General features: G+C 37.2%; 2 protein-coding genes across 4 annotated transcripts in view; one reads left to right on the top strand and one right to left on the bottom strand.

Moving 5' to 3' along the window:
- The window catches only part of PIGK (phosphatidylinositol glycan anchor biosynthesis class K), a 98,740-nt gene that overhangs the window by 74,911 nt on the left and 1,431 nt on the right, over positions 1-22,398 (bottom strand). Inside the window, exons 2-4 of one of the 2 annotated variants that reach the window (XM_083846520.1) lie at positions 15,597-15,701; positions 2,361-2,498; positions 1,418-1,521 (exon numbers count right to left, since the gene is read on the bottom strand). The gene's annotated coding sequence lies outside the window, so the exon portion shown is untranslated. Of the gene's footprint in view, positions 1-1,417; positions 1,522-2,360; positions 2,499-15,596; positions 15,702-22,398 lie in introns of those variants that run through there. The other variant, XM_083846519.1, reaches the window with a different exon arrangement.
- Positions 13,254-22,398, top strand: part of AK5 (adenylate kinase 5) — a 94,952-nt gene continuing 85,807 nt past the window's right edge. The window contains exons 1-3 of one of the 2 annotated variants that reach the window (XM_083846514.1): positions 13,254-13,620; positions 15,328-15,514; positions 16,549-16,716. In XM_083846514.1, the coding sequence (XP_083702640.1) occupies positions 13,561-13,620; positions 15,328-15,514; positions 16,549-16,716 (415 nt within the window). In that variant the 5' untranslated portion in view covers positions 13,254-13,560. The remainder of the gene's footprint in view (positions 13,621-15,327; positions 15,515-16,548; positions 16,717-22,398) is intronic. The other variant, XM_083846513.1, reaches the window with a different exon arrangement.

The raw sequence follows: 22,398 nt of genomic DNA, 5'->3' as shown, positions 1-22,398 counted from the left end.
TTTTTGTCATATTATTGGAATGATGTAAACATAGGTTTTTACCTAGGGACTCTACAAACAGAAATCTCCTTGTGCTGAGCAATTAAGAACTGTAGTAAATTATCCTTATTTCAAAGATCACTTGCAGGGGATGAGACATTTAAAATACTAGGTTTCACTGATAGAATAGTTTAAGCACACTTGTCTATTCAATATTGTTGCTATTTGTCATGGCTGTCTGTAGTTGGTTCTGCAACATCCAGTACGGTTTAACTGACTCTTGATGTAAAAGCATAGTTGCAAATTCATCACTCTTGTGTCACATGCTGTCTGCTACAGCATGTGAGTAGTATTTAGATCAACTGCAGTCACACTGCAGGCGTTACTCTTTTATCCTAAGTGTTCAGGTCATATGGCTGCCTTTCCCTCCCAGGGTGGAGACAGTGCTGAGTTAAAGCAAACTCAGTTTCACAAGCACACTGGAGTATTCCAAAAGAATGGCCATTATTCCCCCTGATTTATATACCACATTATAAAGTATACCATTTTTTAGATCTCTCTGTTTTGCCTGCTAGATTCCCTTAGCCTGCTTGAGTGTATTTTGTAATGGATTTATTCCTTCTTCTACTTCTGGCTTTTATTTCTTTACAGTCTCGGTCTTTCATGGGCTTTAGTATTCATCAGCCACTCATGAGTGTCCCAGTGCTGCAGGCATTATTCCTGGAGGTGGCATCACTTCTTTCTTTCTTTCCTTTTTTTTTTTTTTTTTTTTTTTCCCAGTAAGATAGTTCAAAAAGCTTTGCCTTCATTTTTTCATCTCTATTCCCTATAGGCAGCTCTCAATACAGACTTGGTGTTCGCTTCCACGCCTGTACAGTTTTTTTGTTGTTGTTGTTGTTGTTTTTTTCTAGAAATTGAGCTCTAAGCTGCCTGCTTCGTTCTGTTTTGTTTTCATGCTAATCACAGTTTTTTTCATGCTTGGAGTCTCTTTAGCTTGACCTTTACCACCGTGTTTCTTGTACCTCTTGCTGAGTAATTAGAAAGGACACCAAGTGTGTATCCAAAAATGATTTGTAATTAAAACAACTGTTTAAAAAGCTGCTGTAACTGCAGTTGGTATTCACATTGGAGCAACTGTTGGTTCCCCTCCAGATTCTTCCCTCCTTCAGCAGGTTGCTCAGGCCCTAATCCTCTAATCTAAACCCTTTAGAAATTGCCCTCTTAGAGCCATCTGTCAGTTTCTCCTGTCCAGCATGGTGCCAACAAACTGAGGAAGATTAGCAATCATAAATGTAACCCCATAAGCTCCTAAGACAAGAATTTGTGCCTACTAGGGTTTATCTGACGTTTTTTGACCACGAAGGGTGTTTTTTTTTCTGTATGAAAAATAATAATTAAATAGCTTAATTTTGGTTAGTATTAACCTTGATTATATTACCTGTATGTATCATAGTGGATCCCTTCTTGTGTATTCTTGATCCTGGTCTGATTTTTCTTTTCCCGTTTTTATCAGATTTGCACATACTGCCTGGTGATTTTCTACTGTAGAAATAAGATAAAGAAAAATATATTTGGCTATACTTAATAAGATTCCATAAGAAAAATGAAAAAGAACTCTTGCAATGAAATATGTCAACAAGACAGATACTTAAAGAATCATCAGTGATAGCTCCACTGTATTATCACACTAAAAAATGCAGATTTATTACTTTCTTCATTTTGACTGTCAATATAATACATTAAAAAAAAATGAAAAAGTCCCTTAATATCTCCCATTTTTGTATTGCTTGTGGTTTTTGTAACCAACAAACAATTCTACTACAGCTTGGTATCTGAGCTGACAAAATTTCTGTCTTCAAATATGGAACCTGGATGAAACAATAGTTTACAAATTAATTACTGATTTTATTCATTTGTTGTTTATTTGTTTGTTTTCCATTTCTATAAGTAGGAGAATGGCTTTACTACGGAACATAGTACTTAAAAAGATTTAAAATAGCAAAGTAATACTAATGAAAAATATGCAACATTATTATGGTGAAAGTAATAAATACAGAACTTCCAAAGGAAAATAACTTGAAAGACGTCTTCCTTCTAATATTATCAAGCTGAAACAGTTTTACTGGACTGTATTTTTCAATAGATTCTTTTTGAACACTGGATAAACACATTATGACCTACACTTCTGTTCATCCATAGAATCCAGTTGCTCACCTCTACTTGGGAAGCAAACTAGATAATATTTTTTACTGTTATTTACAAAGTGAAATTACGGAAATCACTTCTTACAGTGCCTTTTGAGGTCACATGAGAACACAGGCAAGAATGAAACCTACAATGAATTTCAGTTGACATTTGTTCTTAATGAATTAACCATCTACCTTGTCATTAGTTCTGTTCTGTAATTAATGTTGCAAATCTCATCAGGCATGTAGCTTCTATAATGTTGAATTGTGTAATAATCCATTAATCCACGTCTTTGGAAGACATCAGGTTAGAAGTCATTCCAACACGTTACCCTGTCGGTAATACAAGTAAAATATGAGAAAACAAAATATAAAAACACTGATGACTTATTTACATAGTTTGTAAGCTATAATGGCGGTCATCAAATACGAATTCACATTACATTTGGTCTAGTTGAACAATATTTTTCTCAATAGAAAACAATGCTTAAAACTTTTATCATTCTCATTAAGATAAATGAAATGCAGCAGTAAAAGTCCACCTTCATCTTTTTAAAATTATCCTCTTCATTGCATTTTTCCACTGATATTTCAAAAGGGTTCATTTTCAAATAGAAAATTAATGGGCTTCTTATTTAGGAACAAGATAAGAATCTTAATTAAATTTCCCTAAGTAAAGCTGAGTTTAAAAACATAGTAGTTCTACTCTTAATTTCAAGCAGTGGATATAACACATCATACCTAAGAATCCTTTAAAATTCATAATTTTTATTCCATTGCAGGTTCTGACATCTCTATGATAAATCTGTCACATGTCCCCAGAAAAAAACAGTGTCTGACTGTCTCAGGAAAAACCTCCAAACAGTGAATGAACTGAAGTAGTCTCAGCTTTGCTGGTTAAATGAAGTCAAGTAAAGGGCTGTATTGCTGATGAACTGATTTTAGCTCCCAAACCATTACTTAAAGCTGTCTTGTGTATTCTTAAACTACGGTACAGTCTGCAATCTAGATATATCCTTTTGTCTTCCAAGTAATTTTCTTCATTTGCAAGCAAGCTCTTATTTTACTCTGTTGAGAACTACTCATCAGCTAAATGAGAAAACAAACAAAGTTTTGAAAATTACAGGCGGCATCTATGTCAACAGTACCTGAAAAAGTATTAGATTTAATATTATGAAAAATGTATTAGAAATAAGATACACAATGAGCAGAGTCAACTTTAAAAGAGCTTACACAGACACCAAGTACAATAATGTTGATTAATGTTAAATATTTGAACAGTGACTACACTGAATCCAGACAATTGCCAGCAAAGGTTATGTAGATCATTGTGTGATGAGTACTGAAATGTTATTAGAACTGATTAGTGGAAGATTGCACTTGAGAAGCAAAATGTAAGGCAAATCCAAAAACAGACCATGTAGAAATTCAAAGAAATATTCTCAACAGAAGGAATGATCTAGTATATACATATATACAAAAACAAAAATTATTTTTATTGTTTATTGTTTGGTTTTTTTTTTGATTGTTTTTGCTTTCCGAGGCATTATGGGCTGGAATGGATCAAAACAATCAAAAAATTTTTAGACAAAAGATTGCTTATACCTTTTAGAGTAGCTGGTAAGCTGTGAATAAAAGTAGAGGTGGATCAACAACCCTTAATAATTTCCTTGATTATTAAAACTTTGGTTGGGATTTGGTTCCCTCTTCAGCTACTTTTAGCAGGATACTCTAGAAGTTGCTGCAGATAAGGAGGAAAGCTGAGCTAAGCATGGAGTATCCTTCAACATACTATAAGTTCTAGTTCCATTGTACATAATGCTCTTTGGAATTAAAAGTATGTATTTCTTTGAGCATATTTACTGGAAGCTGTTCCCAAGTAAAAATGCCAGAATGACTTTGTAAATTGAAATCATTATGCTTGGGAGCCAGATTTTGCTATGATTTATAAAAATGCACTGTTGTTGAAATTGCATTCTGTACAGGTCAGGTAAATACGCCTTTTCACCATTAAAGCGCTGGCACTTAGTGCAAAGTGGAATTTTACTTAAAAAATTAAATGGGTTCTTAATAAGCAAAAAGTCTAGATGAAACCAAATATCACATTCAGCAAGAAAGTAAACTGGAGGCTAGGCAATCCCCCAAATACTTTGTTACTTAAAAGCCAAATTCTGTGACCTAAGTTGATCAGGATATTGTTCAAGTTGAAGAGAACTGCCCAGATGAGATTGTGTTTTGTTATGAAATTTATGAAAGATTTTGTATATTGTTCTGCAATCCTCTCATGAATAATAATAAATAAAAAGAAGAAGAAAAATCAAAGGCTTTCTCTTCACCTCCGTTTATATTTGTGAGGAGGAGTGTATCTTAATGAAGATGATGGTCTTTTCCAACCTTAATGATTCTATGATTCTATATTGATTATTTTCTAGTAAAGAAAAAAATTTTTTCTACCTTCGAATCTGAAAGAGACCATCAAGAAAAAGTCATAGTGATAAGAGGAATTACCAATATATTAATACATGTCTGTTGATTCTGTATATCTGTCCTGTTCTATGACCTGAACAAATTGTTTTAACTGCTAAATATATATGACATGAAAATTTAAAAGCTATGTTTATTGCAGGTAATGACCTTTTACATTTTGAAGACAGGCATTTGAATTTACATGTTCATTCAAGGTGATTGATTTTTATATGGAGAAAAGACACCAATCAATCAATCAGTTTCAACTAGTCAGTGCCTAAATGGATATATTTACAAAAGTATTTTTTCAGTGAAAATCATCTTCCTGAACTTTAACTCTCTGAGAGCTATCATGGATTTCCTTAAAACAAAACAAAACAAAACAAAACAAACTCTTACTGTAAAATAAAATAAATGCTGAAAAAATATATTTTTTCTTGCACTTTGGAAAAAAAAAAGATTAAAAACAACATTAAAGAAAAATCTTTGTGTGTGTATGTATATGAAAGATTTAAAGCATAGAGCCTGATGTGTGTCCCAGTTTCATAGAACATTGTGTGATAATTTTAGCAGGCTTTTGCCTCACCACCCTAGCCCAGAGGAGGAAGTTCAGGTCAGTGGAGTGGCCAGGCTCCCCACAGTGCCCTGGCCCAAAACCTCAGATAGCACAGTCTAAGTCAACAGTGGCCATGGATTAACTGAATATATGCCTGGCTTGCATTATAGACTACAAAGGTGATTTAAGTCTGCTTTTGTCACATCCTCTCTTTATTTTTTAACGGATTATTAGTGACCTGGTCTGGAAGATGTGTCCTTCTGGCAATGGCTTAGTCAATGGCGAGAAAAAAAAATCTTCCTTTTGGAACTCTCAAATCATTAAACCCCAGCTTTTAATGAAAGTCCCAGGCTTTAAACACGTCAAATACATATTTTTCCTAAGATCTAAAAGATACATGTCCCTATCATACACATCTCAAAAAATAATATATATACACGTGTATATATATATATAATATATAATATATATATATATTATATATATATAATAATATATATACACGTGTTTATCATGTATGCTCTACTTGTAGATTGCAAATTGCAATCTACAGCTCAAATTGCAAAATTTCATCTTTACGTTTCACAAAGAGTATGTTAAAAATGTTAAGATAATCCTTTTCACATCAGTGACATCAAAATCATTTGAGATCAAGGGTACATAATATCACTTACTACTTAGATTTAGGATAAATACGATAATCATTTGACTTTACTAGATATAAAAATAATAAACACTTTCCATCCATACAGCACCTCTTATCCAATGATCTCAAAGCATTCAGTGTCAATTTCATGTGACCTTGAAACCAAGAGACTGCAAACCCTACTCAAAATGCTGAGGTTTTGCTACTATATATTAATTTTCATTCTTTCATCTGATTCTGTTTACCTGAATATTTCCATAAGATAAAGAAAAGTATTTAATTTGGGGGGTTGTTATATATTATGTTATGAGAAGCATTTTTAATACAAAAAATTAATCCATCTCTTCCTTGTATGGATTTCTATCACAAGGCACTAAATGACTATTTAAAATTAAGAAGATTCAGAGTATTTTGTCTGCCTTATATCCTCAACTAGGAACCAGAACAGTGTTAACCACCTTTTCCATTTCCTTCAGTAATTCTGTATCTAGTTATTATGATCTAAAATTGTCACATTGGTTTTCAAATCCTTTTGTGAAATAAGTTCATTCATTAGGCTATTTAACTGCTCAGAACTCTAGAAATCAAATGTATTTTCTCTCTCAGAGGAGATTTTTATAGGTTTACTAATAAAACATGTTTTGGAAAGGGACTGTGTCTGTGTTTGCTCAATATTAATAATACTCAATGGTAAAATCAGTCCTTTTCCAGAAATTGCTCATAACATTGTTTCCGTAAGAGAAGTCATGATTTATCAGACGTGAAGTATTCAAATGCAACCTAAAGTTAGTATCAACTTAGATTCTCACTGTTAAAGTGTAGTCAGAGAACACATTCTTAGGACTGCAGACTCCCAGAGAGCCATTCTTTCAAATTTTTGATTAAGTGAGGATAAGGAACATATTAGTGATTCCAGTTTCATTAGAAAACTTGAATAAAATGATATAAAAGATATTAAAAAGACTTGCTCCATGAATCCATTAAAATCCAGAATATACAAGGAAAAACATTTGAAGCAAGTAATTACTTTTTCAAATACATGTGGGAGTCAAAATACTGTTTAAAACATTATTTTTTTTTCCTGAACATTTATGAATAAGCATGTAAACTGCAGCCACAGAGCTTGTCACTTGTACAGCTGTGCAACTTCCTAGCAACCTGCCTCTTGAAATGATGAGTTCACATACGAGCAGAACTTTGTAAGAAGTTCTCCTGAAAATAAATATCCTAAACAAGCTTCTCCTGAGTCCTGCCTTTTGTCACCACTCATACACCCAGCCAGGGTGTGTTTACTATCCAGAGCAAAACAGCTTCATCTCTCAAGAGATGTTAGTAAGACAGGGCCGGGAGTCCTGCTCAGCACTGAAACCGAGTAACTACTTCGTTTTATTGGATAGCAGGACAGGAAAAAAATGTCTTGGTGACTCAAGAAGTGCTGAGGATTGTTAGCAATTTGAAATGTTAAAAAAAAATATTCAGTATCAGGCTCTATCCAGTATCAAGCTAAATGCTTCTTCCATTTAGCCAAAAGTTTTCAGCCCATGCTTTGTTGAATCTGAGTTCAAGTTCAACCATCATATTACAGTTTCATCAACTGTTCTGTTATCTCTGCTAATAAACCATCTGGCAGGGTGTCATCTTCTACTGAAAACAGGTGTTTGATCCAATTCTCATTTGTTATACTGTCAAGAAAGCATTCATTGAAGTTGGTGACTAAATTCAGACAATGTTCTTGTATGGCAGCAGACAGTCAGGATAAATTTTGAATTAACATTAAAACATTTCCATGGTTAAAACATTTGCCAATTTCTATCATGTTGTCTCTTCACATATCTCATTGCATCTTAAGATGCAATTTCTTTATCTTTTCCTTGTTCTATATTTTGATTTTTATCTAATTATGCAATGTGCACATTTTAGTCTCTAATTCATGTTCTATTCACTGCAGTGCAAGAACAAAAAGTTAAATGGATGAGTTCAAGAACCTTAGCTCATTCAAAAAGGACTTAGCTCAATCAAAAATAAAATTCCCTCCAGAATGCTACCGTTCCTTACAATAGAAATCAGAATTGTGAGCCAACACCTTCCCAAGTTACAGCCCTCCTGGCTTTAGAAAAAAGAGTTTGGACAGTCATTTCCCATTTTACAATGAAATATGAGAAGCAAACAAAGCTTTAGCTCTAAAGAAGCTAAGCTCTTTACCAGTGAAACAATAAACACCAGTGGCTGACCGTCATTTTGACAGCTAGTGCTTTGTGGTGAATACTGAGTGCACACTGAATATGGCAATGGGTGACTCTTCAGTTTTTACCGGAACACTACAGTTATTGCAGCAATTGCTCTCAACAAGAATACATGCCAAAGTTATTCAATTGTGAATCATAACTACAAAAAAAAAAAAAAAAGCAGTAGTAGAAAACAGGATTTTCTTCTTAACTTTTATTGTTTCATTTACATGTACAACTTGTCCAAAATTCATGGCACTTTGTTTTTTCTACATGGAAGTAGAAACCTGTAATTGAAGAAGTCCTGTGGGCCCTATCGTACTTGATAAAGCTCAGTCTGGAATCCTTCTCGACTCTAGGTAAAAGAATTATATCAAACTAACTTGCACCTTTTTCCCCATGACTTAACATCACAATGTGTTGTGCTGCTTAAAGATATCACTATGAAAAATTGTTAAAGGTTTCTCAATGTGAGAAATCCCTGAAATCATATCATATGACTCTTCTAAGCCCTTCATATTGGAAGTTGTCACTACTTTCCATTCATTTAGCTATTAAAAAAAATAATAATAAATCAAGAGGCTTATCTTTTCAAGAGCTTACTTTGTATCAAGGTGATTGTCAAGTAGGGAAGATTTTCACCGTATGATTGAATAACTGGTTAAAGAAATAATGTCCTAAGGCATTGGTCCATTATACCACTCAAATAAAAACCAAATGATAAGTAGCAGGACAACATACTTTCTAACAGCCTTATGCTCCCTACAGTTTCCAGAACAGTCTAATAGCTGTGCTTGATTTCTTTTATTTCCATCCCTCCAAGTCATTCAAGCCTATTTTATTAACTGGCTTGCGCCATGTTTCTTTGCTGTTTTTTTTTTGTTTGTTTGTTTGTTTTGTTTAGTTTTTTTTTTCCTACAGCTACCTCAATTTCCTTTGTTCATGTAGACAAGACATACTGAAATTGATTGATTGTCAGTATATATTTGGGGGTATTTAACCTGATTAGAACCTGAAAATCTGTGGTCGGATTCTTCAGGAAGAAAAGGCAAGGAAATTTAGAATTTTATTCGATAAAAAGCATCACAACCTTTCTAAGTCGGTCATTGAAAATTCAGTACAAAATGATTTGGAATGTTTATTAATCAGTTACCAAAAATGGTAACTCAGGAAAATAAAATAACCTTCCCCAAAAGCAATTTCTTTATCATTTTGGGTGAGGAATTTCAATATAAGTGACATAAAATACAAGCAAAAAGCATCCAGAAGCCAAAATGGTTCAGACTGAAGGTCTACGTAACCCCACTGTGTTCTCACCAATAGAGACCAGCAGGAATTGAGTTAAGAACAGGGAAAACTTCTACAGGATTTCCTGCTTTCTATCTCACTGAGACTTAAGGACTTCCTGAGGTGGCAACCTTGAATTTATTAAGCTACATTTTGTCTGTACAATATCCTCATATTATCTAATTATTATAAGCCAGATCAGGGGTAAGGATTTAAACAGAAAAATATGCATGATAATTGGGAATTATTTAAGAATGCTAGTTGACCATTCTCAAAACTGAAAAGTAAATGGGAAATACTAAGCGAGTTTCTGGTTTGCACCCATGGGCACTATGTTCTGGGGCCGCGTGCTGTATACCATGTCTATTGATTACCCAAAAGAGAGAGAGAGAGAGAGAGAGTCAGTGAAACAAACAGCAAAGAAGACCAGGGAAGTGGTAATTCACAAAGAGGATATTGGTACTGAGCAATCTGATTTCTTAGTAAATTGGCTGCAAGCAAATATATGATGTTATACATCTAAGAATAAAGAGCAGTTGTTGATTCTAGAGTGGAGGAATCAATGTGAGAAAATAGCAGAGTGGAAAGCACTGCTAGAAGCCTGCTAGATAACCAACTAAGGATGAACCCCATTGCAACACAGAGGACAAAGCACAATTTCAATCCATCAGTGTGAAGAGAATGAGAACTGTCATGATGTTATAGGCAGGCTGAATCACATCAGTACGTGGCACTGGTGTGACCATTTCTGGAACAGTGTGTCCTGTTTGATGCCTCTGCTGAAGAAGCCTGTTGCTAAATTGGAAAGAGTGCAGGAAAGGGTCACAAGAATGATTACACTTTAATGGGAAAATCAAAGCCACGTGTATTTAGCTTATCACAAGAAGGTTAAGGAGTGACTTGATCAAAGCATTTTTTAAATATTTTTTCTCAGCAGATTGAAATATGCATCCTCAATTTTTTAAGCAGCACAACCTTCTTTCTTCCCTCCCAGGTTTTATTCATTTTGGTGTCTGCTAAAGTTACATAAAATGGCAGTTCTAGGACTCAGTGAAAATTAGATCCAAAGATAAGGTTTTGAATTTTCCCTACCTTTCAATTAGTTGTGATGTAAAAAAGTAACATGTAAAGTAACCTGTTTAACCTAAAGTAACCTGTTTAGATATCAGTAGGAGAAAAAAAAAAAAGGACCCATTAGAAGTTTCAAGGCGAATTTCCAGAAATGTTGAATTACCATTTTGATAGCAAAACGTTGTTCTTCTGCAGCTTCTTCCTTTCCAGAAGAGGTTGGAAGTGGCAGAAGTACAACCAGTAAGACTTCTGCCTCATCCCAGTACCATGAAGAACTGCCTGTACTGTCAGGAGTGCACACTGCTCTTGAGTTCAAATTCATGTCCCTATTTCTGTCAACTTCTGCATCCTAAATGATTCTGTGATTTTCTGAGGCAGTAAGACCACTTCATTTCCATCCACAGTCTTGATCAGATACTGTTAAATGACAAAGAGCTAACCTTCAAACATCTGCCTTTAAGCTACTCACATACCTGAAATGATAAATAACCCTATTTTGTGTGCCCATTTAATTAATGTATTCTTAATTCTTTGCTGCTGATGTTCTTCAGAGCCCTTGAGAGGCATTGACCTGTGACCCTGTTTCAATACGGGGATTTTGCCACAGGCAAATGCATAACAAACTACTTCTAGAAGGAGGTACCATATTATTAGGTACAAAAATACCTTTCTGAGATACATTTCACATATTCAGCCTGACAGATTTCCTAAATGGCCATATTTTTTCTGAAGTGGTAATTTCTGTAACATAGAATTTGATTTTTTTGCAACAACAGAAGAAATTAGCTCAAAATCACTCTTTCTTTAGACAATAATTTGGATGTGCACAATGATAATAGATTTATGGCAGAACAGTCAGAATTTTTATTTTCTGTTAGTATGACCTAACTGAGCAAAATGACAGGGAGCTTACAGTAGAAAACAAACATGTCAAACAAGACTTTATACCCCCAAAAAAATCACGTTCCTGAGGAAGATGTCACAATGTATGCAAAACCATGGAAAGCATGTGAAAGGAAAAATTATTCCAGGACATCCGGGACATTGGATGAGATACTAATTTCCCCATAAATGCTGAATATATAAATATAGATATGCTGAAAGCCTATAAAAGGAATTTGTTTGAGACAACAAAAATATAGCTAGATTTTTTTTTGCATAAACTAAAAATAAATTTTAAAACCACAAAATGCCAAAATCACAGTTCTGTCTTCCCAAATAGGATGACATCTTCCATTAGCCCTCTCTTAGGACAGAGCTTGTTTTAAGAAAATATCTATTTAATTTATTTCATTCTTCCTCTTATCAAGCTTCACTTAAGGTCTTTTAAATGCAATTATACCATTTCTTTTTATTAGGACATTGGAGGCTACTCTATTTTGTACTCACTTAAGCAAAATTGAGATACTGTACTTTTCAGTGAACATTCATTTGGATGTATTAAAATCTTACCAAGAGAAAGGGTTAATGCCACATCCTTAAACACATGAGAGGTTCCAATTCAGGGACATCACGGCAGCTTTCTTAAGTGGACACCTGGATTCACAGACAATGGAGCTGGAGATGGAGCAATGGAGCAATGGTCTGAAGCTGTCTAATCCAAACTCCTTTCCAGAGGTAGCTCAGCTGAAGTGGAGCATGAGCCCATCAGCGGGGTACTACAAAGAGGTGCTAGTGGGTGACTGAACACCTGGAAAACCTCCCAGTCTGGTTTGTCTGAAGAAGACAGTGGAACAGCCCCTGCAGCAGTGTTGATCGGTCGGCGAATGAACGAGGACTGGAAGCCCCTCCAAGATACAGGAAACTGCATAAAAGGCTGGAGGTAGGGCAGAGCAAGAAGGGGAAAGTTCAGCGACGGTGGCCGCAGGTGAGAGGGAGCAGCATGCCGAATTACTGTTGACCCACAAATAAATCCACACACAAGACGAGAAGCTCCCTAAAAGGCTCCTGAGAAGATCTATCCAAAGTATGGGCAGTACAAGCTACAAGAAGCTCAGCTCACAGTTATGTAACCTATTTCTGTAAGGGTGTGCATGGATGTTGTGTTAGAAAAGCTCAGCATCAAACAAACAAACAAACAAGCAAACATCTAATTAGAACATCAGACTTGATGTAGAACAATTAAGCAACTGAAATAATCTACTCTGACTCCCAATATGCCACAGACTATTACAGGAGATATCCCCTTGATAGCACTCATCAGAGCACATCTAAAATCTGCTCCTGCATCCAGTTTGGGGCTCCCCAGAGGAAAGATGTTGGTAAATTGGAGTGAGGTTATGGACAGCCACAAAGGTGAGCAGGGAAGGGGGCACTTGCCCTCGAGGAGAGGCTGAGGGAACTGGGCTTGTTTAGCCTTAGAGGAGAGACAGCAGCAGCTCCCCAGTGCCTGTTGAGGTTACCACGAAGATGGAGCCAGGTGCTTCACAGTGGTGCAATGTCAAGAGACAAACTGAGGCAGGATAGGCTCTGCTGGAACGGGAGGAAACCCTTGTTCATCACGAGACCAGCCAGGCACAGGTTGCCCAGACCGGCTGTGCAGTCTCCATCCTTGACGGTTTGCAGGATGAGACCGGACAAAGCCCCGAGTAGCCCGGTCTGGGAGCAGGAGGTCGGACCCCAAACCTCTTCGGGTCCCTTCCTGTGGACCAATCGCCACTCAGGGGTGATAGCAGCCCGTGGGCTCTCAACACCCAAAGCGTACAAAACACCTCGCTCTGAGGTGCCAAGAACCGCGTTACCCAGGGGAGCTGCCCCCAGCTCCCCTCATCCCCTCAGGGGGCTCACGGGGGGCACCCCCAGCGGCTGGCAGCCCGGCGGGCCCCCCCCCCCGCCCCCTCTCGGCCTCCTCCCCGCGGGCACCCCCAAACTTTCCCCGGCAGCCTGCGCCCGCCCTTCCTCCCCGCCTTCTTTATTTTTGAGGCGGGGGGGAAAGGAAAAAAAATCCGTGCTCGCTCCGTGCGGCGGGGCCGGGGAGGCGGGCAGCCTGCCTCCCTCCTCCCCCCGAGCCCCGGCTCGCCCGCCCGCAGGAGCCTCGCTGAGGCTCCCGCATTGCACCGCCGGGCCGTGCCGGGCCGTGCCGTGCCGGGCCGGGCTGTGCCGTGCCGGGCTCGGGGCTCGGCGCTGCCCCCCCGCGCCCCCGCTATGAGCGCCGGTGAGGCGAAGGAGTACCTGGCCCGCAGGGAGATCCCGCAGCTCTTCGAGGTGAGGCGGGGCAGGTCAGCGGGGAGGCAGCCGGGGGGGCTCGGGGGGATGCTCCGCACCGGGACCCCTCTGGCGGGGAGCGGGCTGGAGGGGGCTGCAAGGACGGGGCAGCCGGCCCGGGGCCGGTCCCGGCCCGGAGGGTGCCGTCCCCCCCTTTCCATCCGCCTTGGGAAGGAGCGAACTTGGGGGGCCGCAGGGCAGGGGGACCCCAGCCCGCTGCCGCCCTGCCCAGGAATTCAGGCGGCCGGCAGTTTGCAGGGTGTCTCGGGCTTTTCCTCGGGCTGGGAGAAATTTTTTTCTTAAAAAAAAAGCAAAACCCACAACTGTTCAGTGAGGTTTTGTTTGGCTTCCTACAAGTTACCTGCTGCTAATGGCTGGTAATTACTTCTTCCCCGTGCAATGTGGATTTTTTTTTCTTTTTTTTTTTTTTTTTCAGAATCAGCCATCCTTGCCTCTATATAAAACACACACACACGCATTTTCCCTGGTCTGTTCTGAAGCAAGACATTTTTCTATGCATGTCTGAAAATTACAGGGCACAGCCCATGCTAATGTTTTACTAGCACATCTAAGATGTGAATGGTTGAGCAGGAGATGCAGATAAAACTGTTTTTCTCTACAGGCGTAAGGCTCACGTTGGCAATTTTAAAAAATGGTGCACATCTGCAAAAATATCTGGCTAGTTGCTGTGGTCAGTTAAGTAATATCATAAGAACCTAGATGCATATAAATGATACCCTGTTTTATAAACACAAATCTGTGTAAGTAACAGTTATTGTATAAACTGTAGATAATAACAAATAACTGAGCAAATCCTCAATCAGAGCTCTTTATGTTTACGACTAGTATCAACTACAACCCTCCGTGTATTTGCACACAAATTAGGGAAAGCACAAAGGAACAGAAATCACCCTGACACATTTATTGTTAAGAGTAGGTTGGATGCAGTTGTCTCGTGGAGAGGTGAGATGATGACCTATGTATCACTTTGTCAAGGAAAATCAATTCCCATGCGTCAGAGGAGGGCCTGGCATTCCTTCTTCCACACACCCCATAACGTTCATTGGCAGAATGAGTGTAGAATTAATACTGGAGACAGGGATTTTCTAATGGCTAGGAATTTCTGCTCAGCTAAATCTGGAAGTGCCTGTGGACTTCGGGTTTGTTTTTTTTTTTTTTTTTTTTTTTTTTTTCCAGTGCTCATCAATATGGTATTTGAGCATTTCTCATGATTTTTAGAATCTTTTTTTTTTCGTTATTTGTGAAAGTGTTGGCTCAACAATACAGATAAAATACCTGTGACTTCACCTGTCTTTAAGGAAAAGATACATGTTAGTATTTTAGTAGGCTACACAGTGTGTGCAACTTTTGGGGCTTATCTAGCTCATGTACTGCTGTGCATACAGTTGCCAGTGGTAGGTCTAAGAAAATGTAAGGAACTTTTATACTATTTTCAGTTGTTATTCTTACGCAAGCAGACAAGTATAAAGACATAGCCACAAGCACGCTTGTTCTGAACCATTTTTGTGACACCAGCGAGTTCAAATCTTGTTATTTTGCAGACCTTGCTCTCATCCTTGAATAGGATAGTTTGAGAATACAAGGAAAACGGGAATGCTCTGTGTAAGGTCAAAAATTCAAAATAGAAGTGCTCATTTTTTCCTGCCATCTATCATTGCAGTGTGTATGTCCGATTTTACATTGCAGAGTCTGTTGAATGGATTAATGTGTTACAAACCTGATGACCCCATTGAATATTTGGAAAGCTGCTTGCAGAAGGTGAAAGAGCTTGGAGGGGCAGAAAAAGTGAAATGGGACACTTTTGTCAGCCCAGAAAAGAAGACTCTGCCTCCACTCAATGGAGGACAATCCAGGAGATCTTTTTTCAGAAATGGTAAGGTATTAACTATGAACACACTTATATTTCCTGTACTATGGAAGATTTAACATCCTCTACTGAGCTATTTTTTACTCACTTCCATAGCAGATCAAGCCTCATTCTGATCTTCCTTTGGTGAAGGATTAAGTATTCTGTTTGCTTGGGTTTTCACATTTGGTTTTCTCTCCTCCCATAATGGATTCTGTGCAAGAGAGAAAGTTGTGATCATTTTGCAGCCTGATGAAGGATGTTTGCTGTGTAAATATTTAACACATTAGTGGAGAGATTTCTTGTATCCTACTTAAAATATTTGTAAAGATGGGGGCAAAGCCGACAATACATTTGGCTTACATTTTTGGTTGGTCCTTATGGGTGTGTATGGGTGGGAAGTTAGTGTACATACTAACGTCCTTGGATTTACGCTGTTATTTTTTTTCTGTTGAAGCTATATGCTAATTTACTAAATATGATGGAAATGATAAATTCTTAGAAAAAGGTGTTTCTCATAAAACTTAAGCAAATGTCATACCAATACCTGTAATTATTTTATTTGTAATGTTAACAAGGAATAATGAGCTTATCTTTCAGTTTCCATAGTTATTCTTCCTTGCCATCCAGCAGTTCATTAAACTAATTAGCAAGAATACTACTCTATCTCTATGTACAACATGTATCACCAGAGGAGTTCTTCCTGACAGTACAGGCTGTCTGCACAATACCAGGTTTTTCTTCTCACAGGCTACTGCCAAACTCTGGGTGCTATGAGCAGATTTTCACAGCAAAGCTGAAGTGCTTATAAATTTAAAGAAACACCCAAGAGAACTGACTCCTAATGGTTCCAATTTAATAAATCAGCTAAATAGAGGCAAGGAATAATTAATACAGTAATAGTGAGCACGCTGTAAAATTAGGAGATATTATATTTTTTATTACAGAAAAGCTAGCCTTTATGCCTTTTACTTACTACATTTATTTAAATCTGTGTAAAGAATAGGTTTTCAGCTTTCTGTATGTTTCCACAATTCCCAGTTTATCTTATTGTTTTACAGTGATGCCTGACAATTCCAACTTCCCATACCGACGGTATGACCGACTCCCTCCAATCCATCAGTTTTCTATAGAAAGTGACACTGACCTTTCTGAAACTGCTGAGCTAATAGAGGAGTATGATGTGTTTGATCCTGCAAGACCGCGACCAAAAATTATCCTTGTCATAGGTATGAAAGCAGACTCAATTTGACAAGATTTTATATTTGTTACTTCATCTAATATTCGGTCCTGCAAATACATCGGATGCTTATATGTATTTAAATGCATTTTTTGTCTACCTTAGCAAGTGGTGCAGCCTGATTAGTGTATCAGAAAGTGAAATTGTTAGTGCTGAGGACACAACATCCCAAGTGTTAGCATTTTAATGGAGTTAGAGGGAGCATCTGCAGTCATATTCCGTAGGTTGAATCCCCATTAGTGGTTGGAGTGCTCACGCTTTTGGAGCACATCTACCAGTACAATTTAACCTAAAATGAACTCAGCTCACCCATTTTGTGACAGGTCCACCATGTGAACCAAAGTGCTCTTCCAAAGGGTCCTCTGGATCGGAACTGAAGCACTTAAGGTAGATGTACCCAAAGCTGCTCACAAAAAAAAGGATATTTAAAAACATTGGATAAGCCCACTCAAAAAGGTGATAGGGAGCAATTGTCCTCTATATTTAGAACCTTGAAAACAGATCGGTACATCCAGTTGGGGTGAACGTATACTCTCACTTGTAATTAATCCCTAGATCTATTTGGTGAGTGAATCTTGTGCCATCTTCAGGGAGAGTGAGCCATCAGTTATCATTAGTTAATTGTGCTCTCTCCCCAGGTTATCTCTAGTGTGCTGTTTAGTGTACTTTCTAAGCAACTCGTCTTTTCCAGCCTTGGACCAGCATTCTGTTTATTAAGAGATAGCTGCAGTTTAAGGCTAAATCAATGCTTTCTTCTTTTTCTGAATTTTGATTGTAATCTGGGATGGTTGTCTTTCCAGATTCTACGTTGAGGCTTAATGCCTGATTCTCTGCACTGTTTAAATAGTTACAACACAGGTGTCAGGTGACAAGAATCTCTTTTTTTTTTTTTTGCCTATAAAGCCTTATTTATTTTAGAGAGAGAGATTTTCTCCATAACAGAGAATAGTATGTAATATAGTAAAAGAAAATAGAAATGTCTTCTCTGTGCTATGCAGTGGGATCTCTAAGAACAGCGTGTGCTCTGCAAACAGCAGTTCTTGGAAATATGATATTAATATATTAAAAACAGAAAAACAAGCATTTTTCTATATATTTGTGGTATGCCAAAAGAATTGCTTAAGCATTTTGTCTTGATCTTTTGTTTCTGAATTACAATTCTCTCCATGCAAATCTCTCCATGCACCATTGAACTATAGTTTGCATTAGATGGGGAAAGAACACATGCCTTTCTTTCATCTTAACTAATTAGCTAGCCTTCCTTTTCACAGAGGAGAAAAACTGGCTCCTTTTCAGTCACCACAGAAGCCTCTTATGCATTGAGATCTGTGTAGCTGTATTGCAGTAGAGTGATGAATGAAGATTTGATCTAGGTGAAAGAAAGAGAGATTGGCTTTCAGCTCTGGAACTGAGCGCAGGAGTATTTGAAGTGAAATCCTTGAACACCAGCATATAGTGAACAGAGCATGGATTTTACAAAGCTTTTCTTTTCCCCCATTTATATAGGGAACATTGTAAACATCCCACAAAAGCTATTTCAGGTTTATTTTACAACTGAGTTTCTCTGAATCTGTCTATTGTAGTGTGATCTGATAGAAACACAAATCAATAGCTTGACAGCTATTGTCCAATTTTGTACAATATCAAGAAAATTTCATCCAAATTCAACTTTCTATTGAGAAAGCACGTAAAAACAGATGGGAAGTATAAAAGAGTAACTAATATACTAAATAAAAGAGAGATAATGAAAAAAGTGAACTATTAATTTCAAGAAACAAAAATTGTACACAAAAAAATGTATTGCATACTTTTCAGTTTGCATAAAATGCCAGCTAAGCATTCAGTTAAGAAAGTAGATATGTCTAACTGGCCATAATTCACCATACTGCCTAACTAGGACGATACTAGTCCCATTCACTGTTGGAGATTGCAATGAACAGAAGTTAAAAAACTGTCTTCTGCTTCACGTATTTCTGAACTTTAATAATACACCAGCCCAAGATCTCGTTAATGCTTCCATAAAGGTTTTTACAACCTCCTTGCTTTATGAAATTTATCATCCATATAATGAACCAAGTAGCTTCAAGGCAAAAAGTAACTCAAAAGTGTGGGGTTGGTTTTTGTTCTTTTTCTGCGTTTGCAGAGAAGTCTTCTGATGAAATGTAAAGCTGCAAAGTGAGTATGTGACTGGATTTTAGAAAAATCATATGGAATCAGCCAGGATGACACACGTCTGAATCAATGGAAAATTAAGTTTCTAAGACATCATAACACTAGGAAACTACATTGCATTTTAAAAATGTGCTTCCTGACATACTTCAACAAATGCATTTTTACTATTGATACAGCCTGAATACAAAGATCTTATAAAATGAATTACCTCACGTCACTAGCTCCATTCTGCAGTATGTTTTTAAACTGCGCTTAATGAAAAATATCCTTTTATAAGCAAAATGTAAAGGATAGATCAAAGACTGAACTGTCAGTAGTCAGCTGACCCTTTTATTTCTTAAATCCAGTCCACAGCTAGATTTTAAAATCACAGATCTTTTCAGAAATCTTATTATTACACAAACTGAACTGGAATTTACAATTTAAGCGAAGTCAAAAGTTTGAACTTCCACTGACAAAACTAAATTAAAACAACTGCTTTAGTAAAACTTTTGGGGCACAAAAACCATCACTTAAAAACACTTAGAAAACATAATTTTAGATGCAGTGAATGTTCCTTAGTCTAGACATGTATGAAATACTTAAAATAATTGTCATGCTCTTCCTGAATAATGTATAATCTCAGAATAAGTGAAAAGAATGAAAAACAAAAGTGATTTGATTTTCCTTTCTAGTGAACAGTTTCTCAGTATAATTTATCAGAGTCAAAAATGAATACAGAGTTCAATAAATTATAATGACTTACTGTGGGATGTAGTTTTGTCCTATCACTTTCCTCTTTTTTTATTACCTAAATTCAGCGTTAGATCGTAAATGGATAATCCCAGTTTATTATAAAGGGACGTTTTTTGGATTGAGAAAAACACAATATATGAGAAGTTTATGAACACTGAAGCAAATATTTTCCTTTTTTTATGCTTGCAAATCTAAATTGAATGAACGAAGTGCTGATCTATGCCTTTTTTTTCTGCTTCTCTTTAATGGCAAAGGCAAGATCTCCTTTTCTTCTTCAGAAATGAAGTCTACCTACTTGGTTTCAAAAAGTTTTACTGATTTTTTTTTCAGCTATTTTAGGCTTTTACAGAGACAGATGCTTTTTTCGAGAAACAGTTCTGTTTTTCTGGCACCTCTTGTATCTCTACTGAAATACACGCACTATTTTCCTTGTTTTCAAATTTTCTACCATTTCTAATTTTCTACTTATGAGCTATATATATTTTGCATCTTTATTGTTTCTGGAGTGCAGGATAGTTTGTTTCAAACTGGTCTTGCATCTCCAGGGAAATAAACTGAATTTCCATCCTTGAAAGGAAGTTTTATATCTGCAAGAATTAAGCACAGCATTGGCTCTGGTATGTTTTATAAACCCTTTGCTTTGAAGCATAGTCACAACCTACTGCTCCTTTTATCCAGTAGTACTGTTGCCAATAAATAAAGCCACATAAATACACAGAAATAAATGTTAACCGTGTAAACACACACAAATACTATAAAATACAAATTAAGTTATGCTCACTAGATTGCAATATGTGGCTTTATGCATATAGAAGGCTGCTTATGGCAACCTTTAGACAGTGAGTAGACATTGCTGTATTTAGTAGTAATCATACTTTTACACCTGGCAAAATCTATTCCATGCACACCAGCAGCAATCATCTGGCAATTAGCAGCACTTCTTTGTGCTCTCGTTTTCATCTACTTCAGAAAAATCGCACTGGAAATCAATTACTGCAAACCCACTATCATCCCAGATTACCGAGAGCCTGTAATAAACCATAAAAGACATAGAATTATCTTGTTTGAAAATTTATATCAGGTACGTTTTTGATGTAGGAGTGAAACAGAACAAAAGGTTTGCTGAAATGTGTTTGTCGTGGGGAAGGCTGGGTGTGCCATCAGAGGGAGAGCCAAAGCAGAATTGCCTTGTAGGCACTTCAGTGGAGGAGGTGATTCCTGGTATAACAGATGCTTGCAGATCTACAAAAGGGAAGCATCCTTTATTCTAATGAAGAGGATAGCTGAAAAAAATAAGTCCGTCTAGGTCACCTAGAAGACTTGACATTCAAGAATAGCTGTAAAGGCTAACACAATCTGCCAAAAGAAGAGAGAAAGTTTGTGCCTTGTTAGGGACAAACAGCAAGTGAACTCGGTGAGGGAAAAGTATTTTTCTGCTGGAGTCTTACTGTACAGAGATAAGACAATTTTTCTTTCACATCTTTGCTTGTGTGTTTTATGAACATCGGTAATTACATTGTCAAGTTGGATGTACAGATGCTTATATTTGTATTTATTTTAACCTGGCTTGATTTAAGCATTATTTATTTAATTGGGTAATGATAAAGCATTCGCTACCCAAGGGTGTAACTAAACTGTAGGCTGGGTTAAGGCTTAAGTAACACCTTAACAATATCCACGTTTCCCTGCCCATCCTCATCAGGTGGGTCCTGATCTGAGTTGCAAGGGCAAGGCAGAGAGTTACCAGGGTCAGGGGGACAGAAGAGCTGCTAGTGGCTGCTGGTTTCGCTGAAAGCTCTCTGGCATGTAATGCTGGGGTACAGGTTTGAGCCTGGTTACACATAACCATGTAGGAAGAAATACTGTAAAGTTATTCTGCCGTCAAATCTGTATTAATTACATAAAAAGCTACTTATGGGAATGAAACAGATAACAAAGGAAAGAGTTGTATTATTACTAACAGGCAGCTCATTGTATCTATATTTACTTTCACTGCATTGCTCTATTTTTTAAAGTTCACAGGAAATGTATACTATATTTTTAATTAGACTAATTCTTTGCCTGTTGAAATAAAATTCCAACCAGCTAGTGTCAGGAATTAATACCAAAACATGTGTTTTGTTTTTGCTTTGTTATGCTATTCAGTAAAACACACCTTTCTATACATAAATATTTATTCTATTAAAATCATTCCCTATTTCGACATACTGGATTCTAGTTCCCCTGTTCTTCACATCATAACATGTCCTCTTAGTTCAGACCTGTTCTGATTTTTTTATACATGCATTCCTGCTTCTGCTGTCCAGCCAACCTTCACTTCAGCATTCCCTGGTATCTAGTGTGGCTGTTTTCTGTGATTTTGATTCTAATTCTGCCTGTGCTAAATTCCAGGGTCTCTGTATTTTTCAGGTTGTCCAGCAAGCTGAACCCAGCAAATTGCTTCTCTGTGAGATGCTTCAAGCATCAATACCAGAAGTATGCACAGTTCAGTAAAAATCAATGTACCAAATCTCTATGGAAACACCTCTGCTGATTATTTAATATTTTTCTGTATTTTACAATTAGAAAACCTCAGAAACTCATGCAAACATATTTAAGAAATTTTATTAGATCCATTTTGTGAATGGTCCATTGATTTCACTGACTTATTTCACCAGGTGTGATTCTGTCATGAATAAACACTTCAGACAATTTGACTCTACCTTCGGATTCAAAGAGTTCAAGAGGAGACCAGTTCACTTGTGTCTCCTTCTACTACAAATCA

Source organism: Anser anser (genome assembly GCF_964211835.1).
Source record: "Anser anser genome assembly, chromosome: 8".
In the NCBI taxonomy this organism is placed as follows: domain Eukaryota; kingdom Metazoa; phylum Chordata; class Aves; order Anseriformes; family Anatidae; genus Anser; species Anser anser.
Note: the sequence above shows the minus strand (reverse complement) of the source record. Positions and strands in the feature narration are given on the sequence as shown.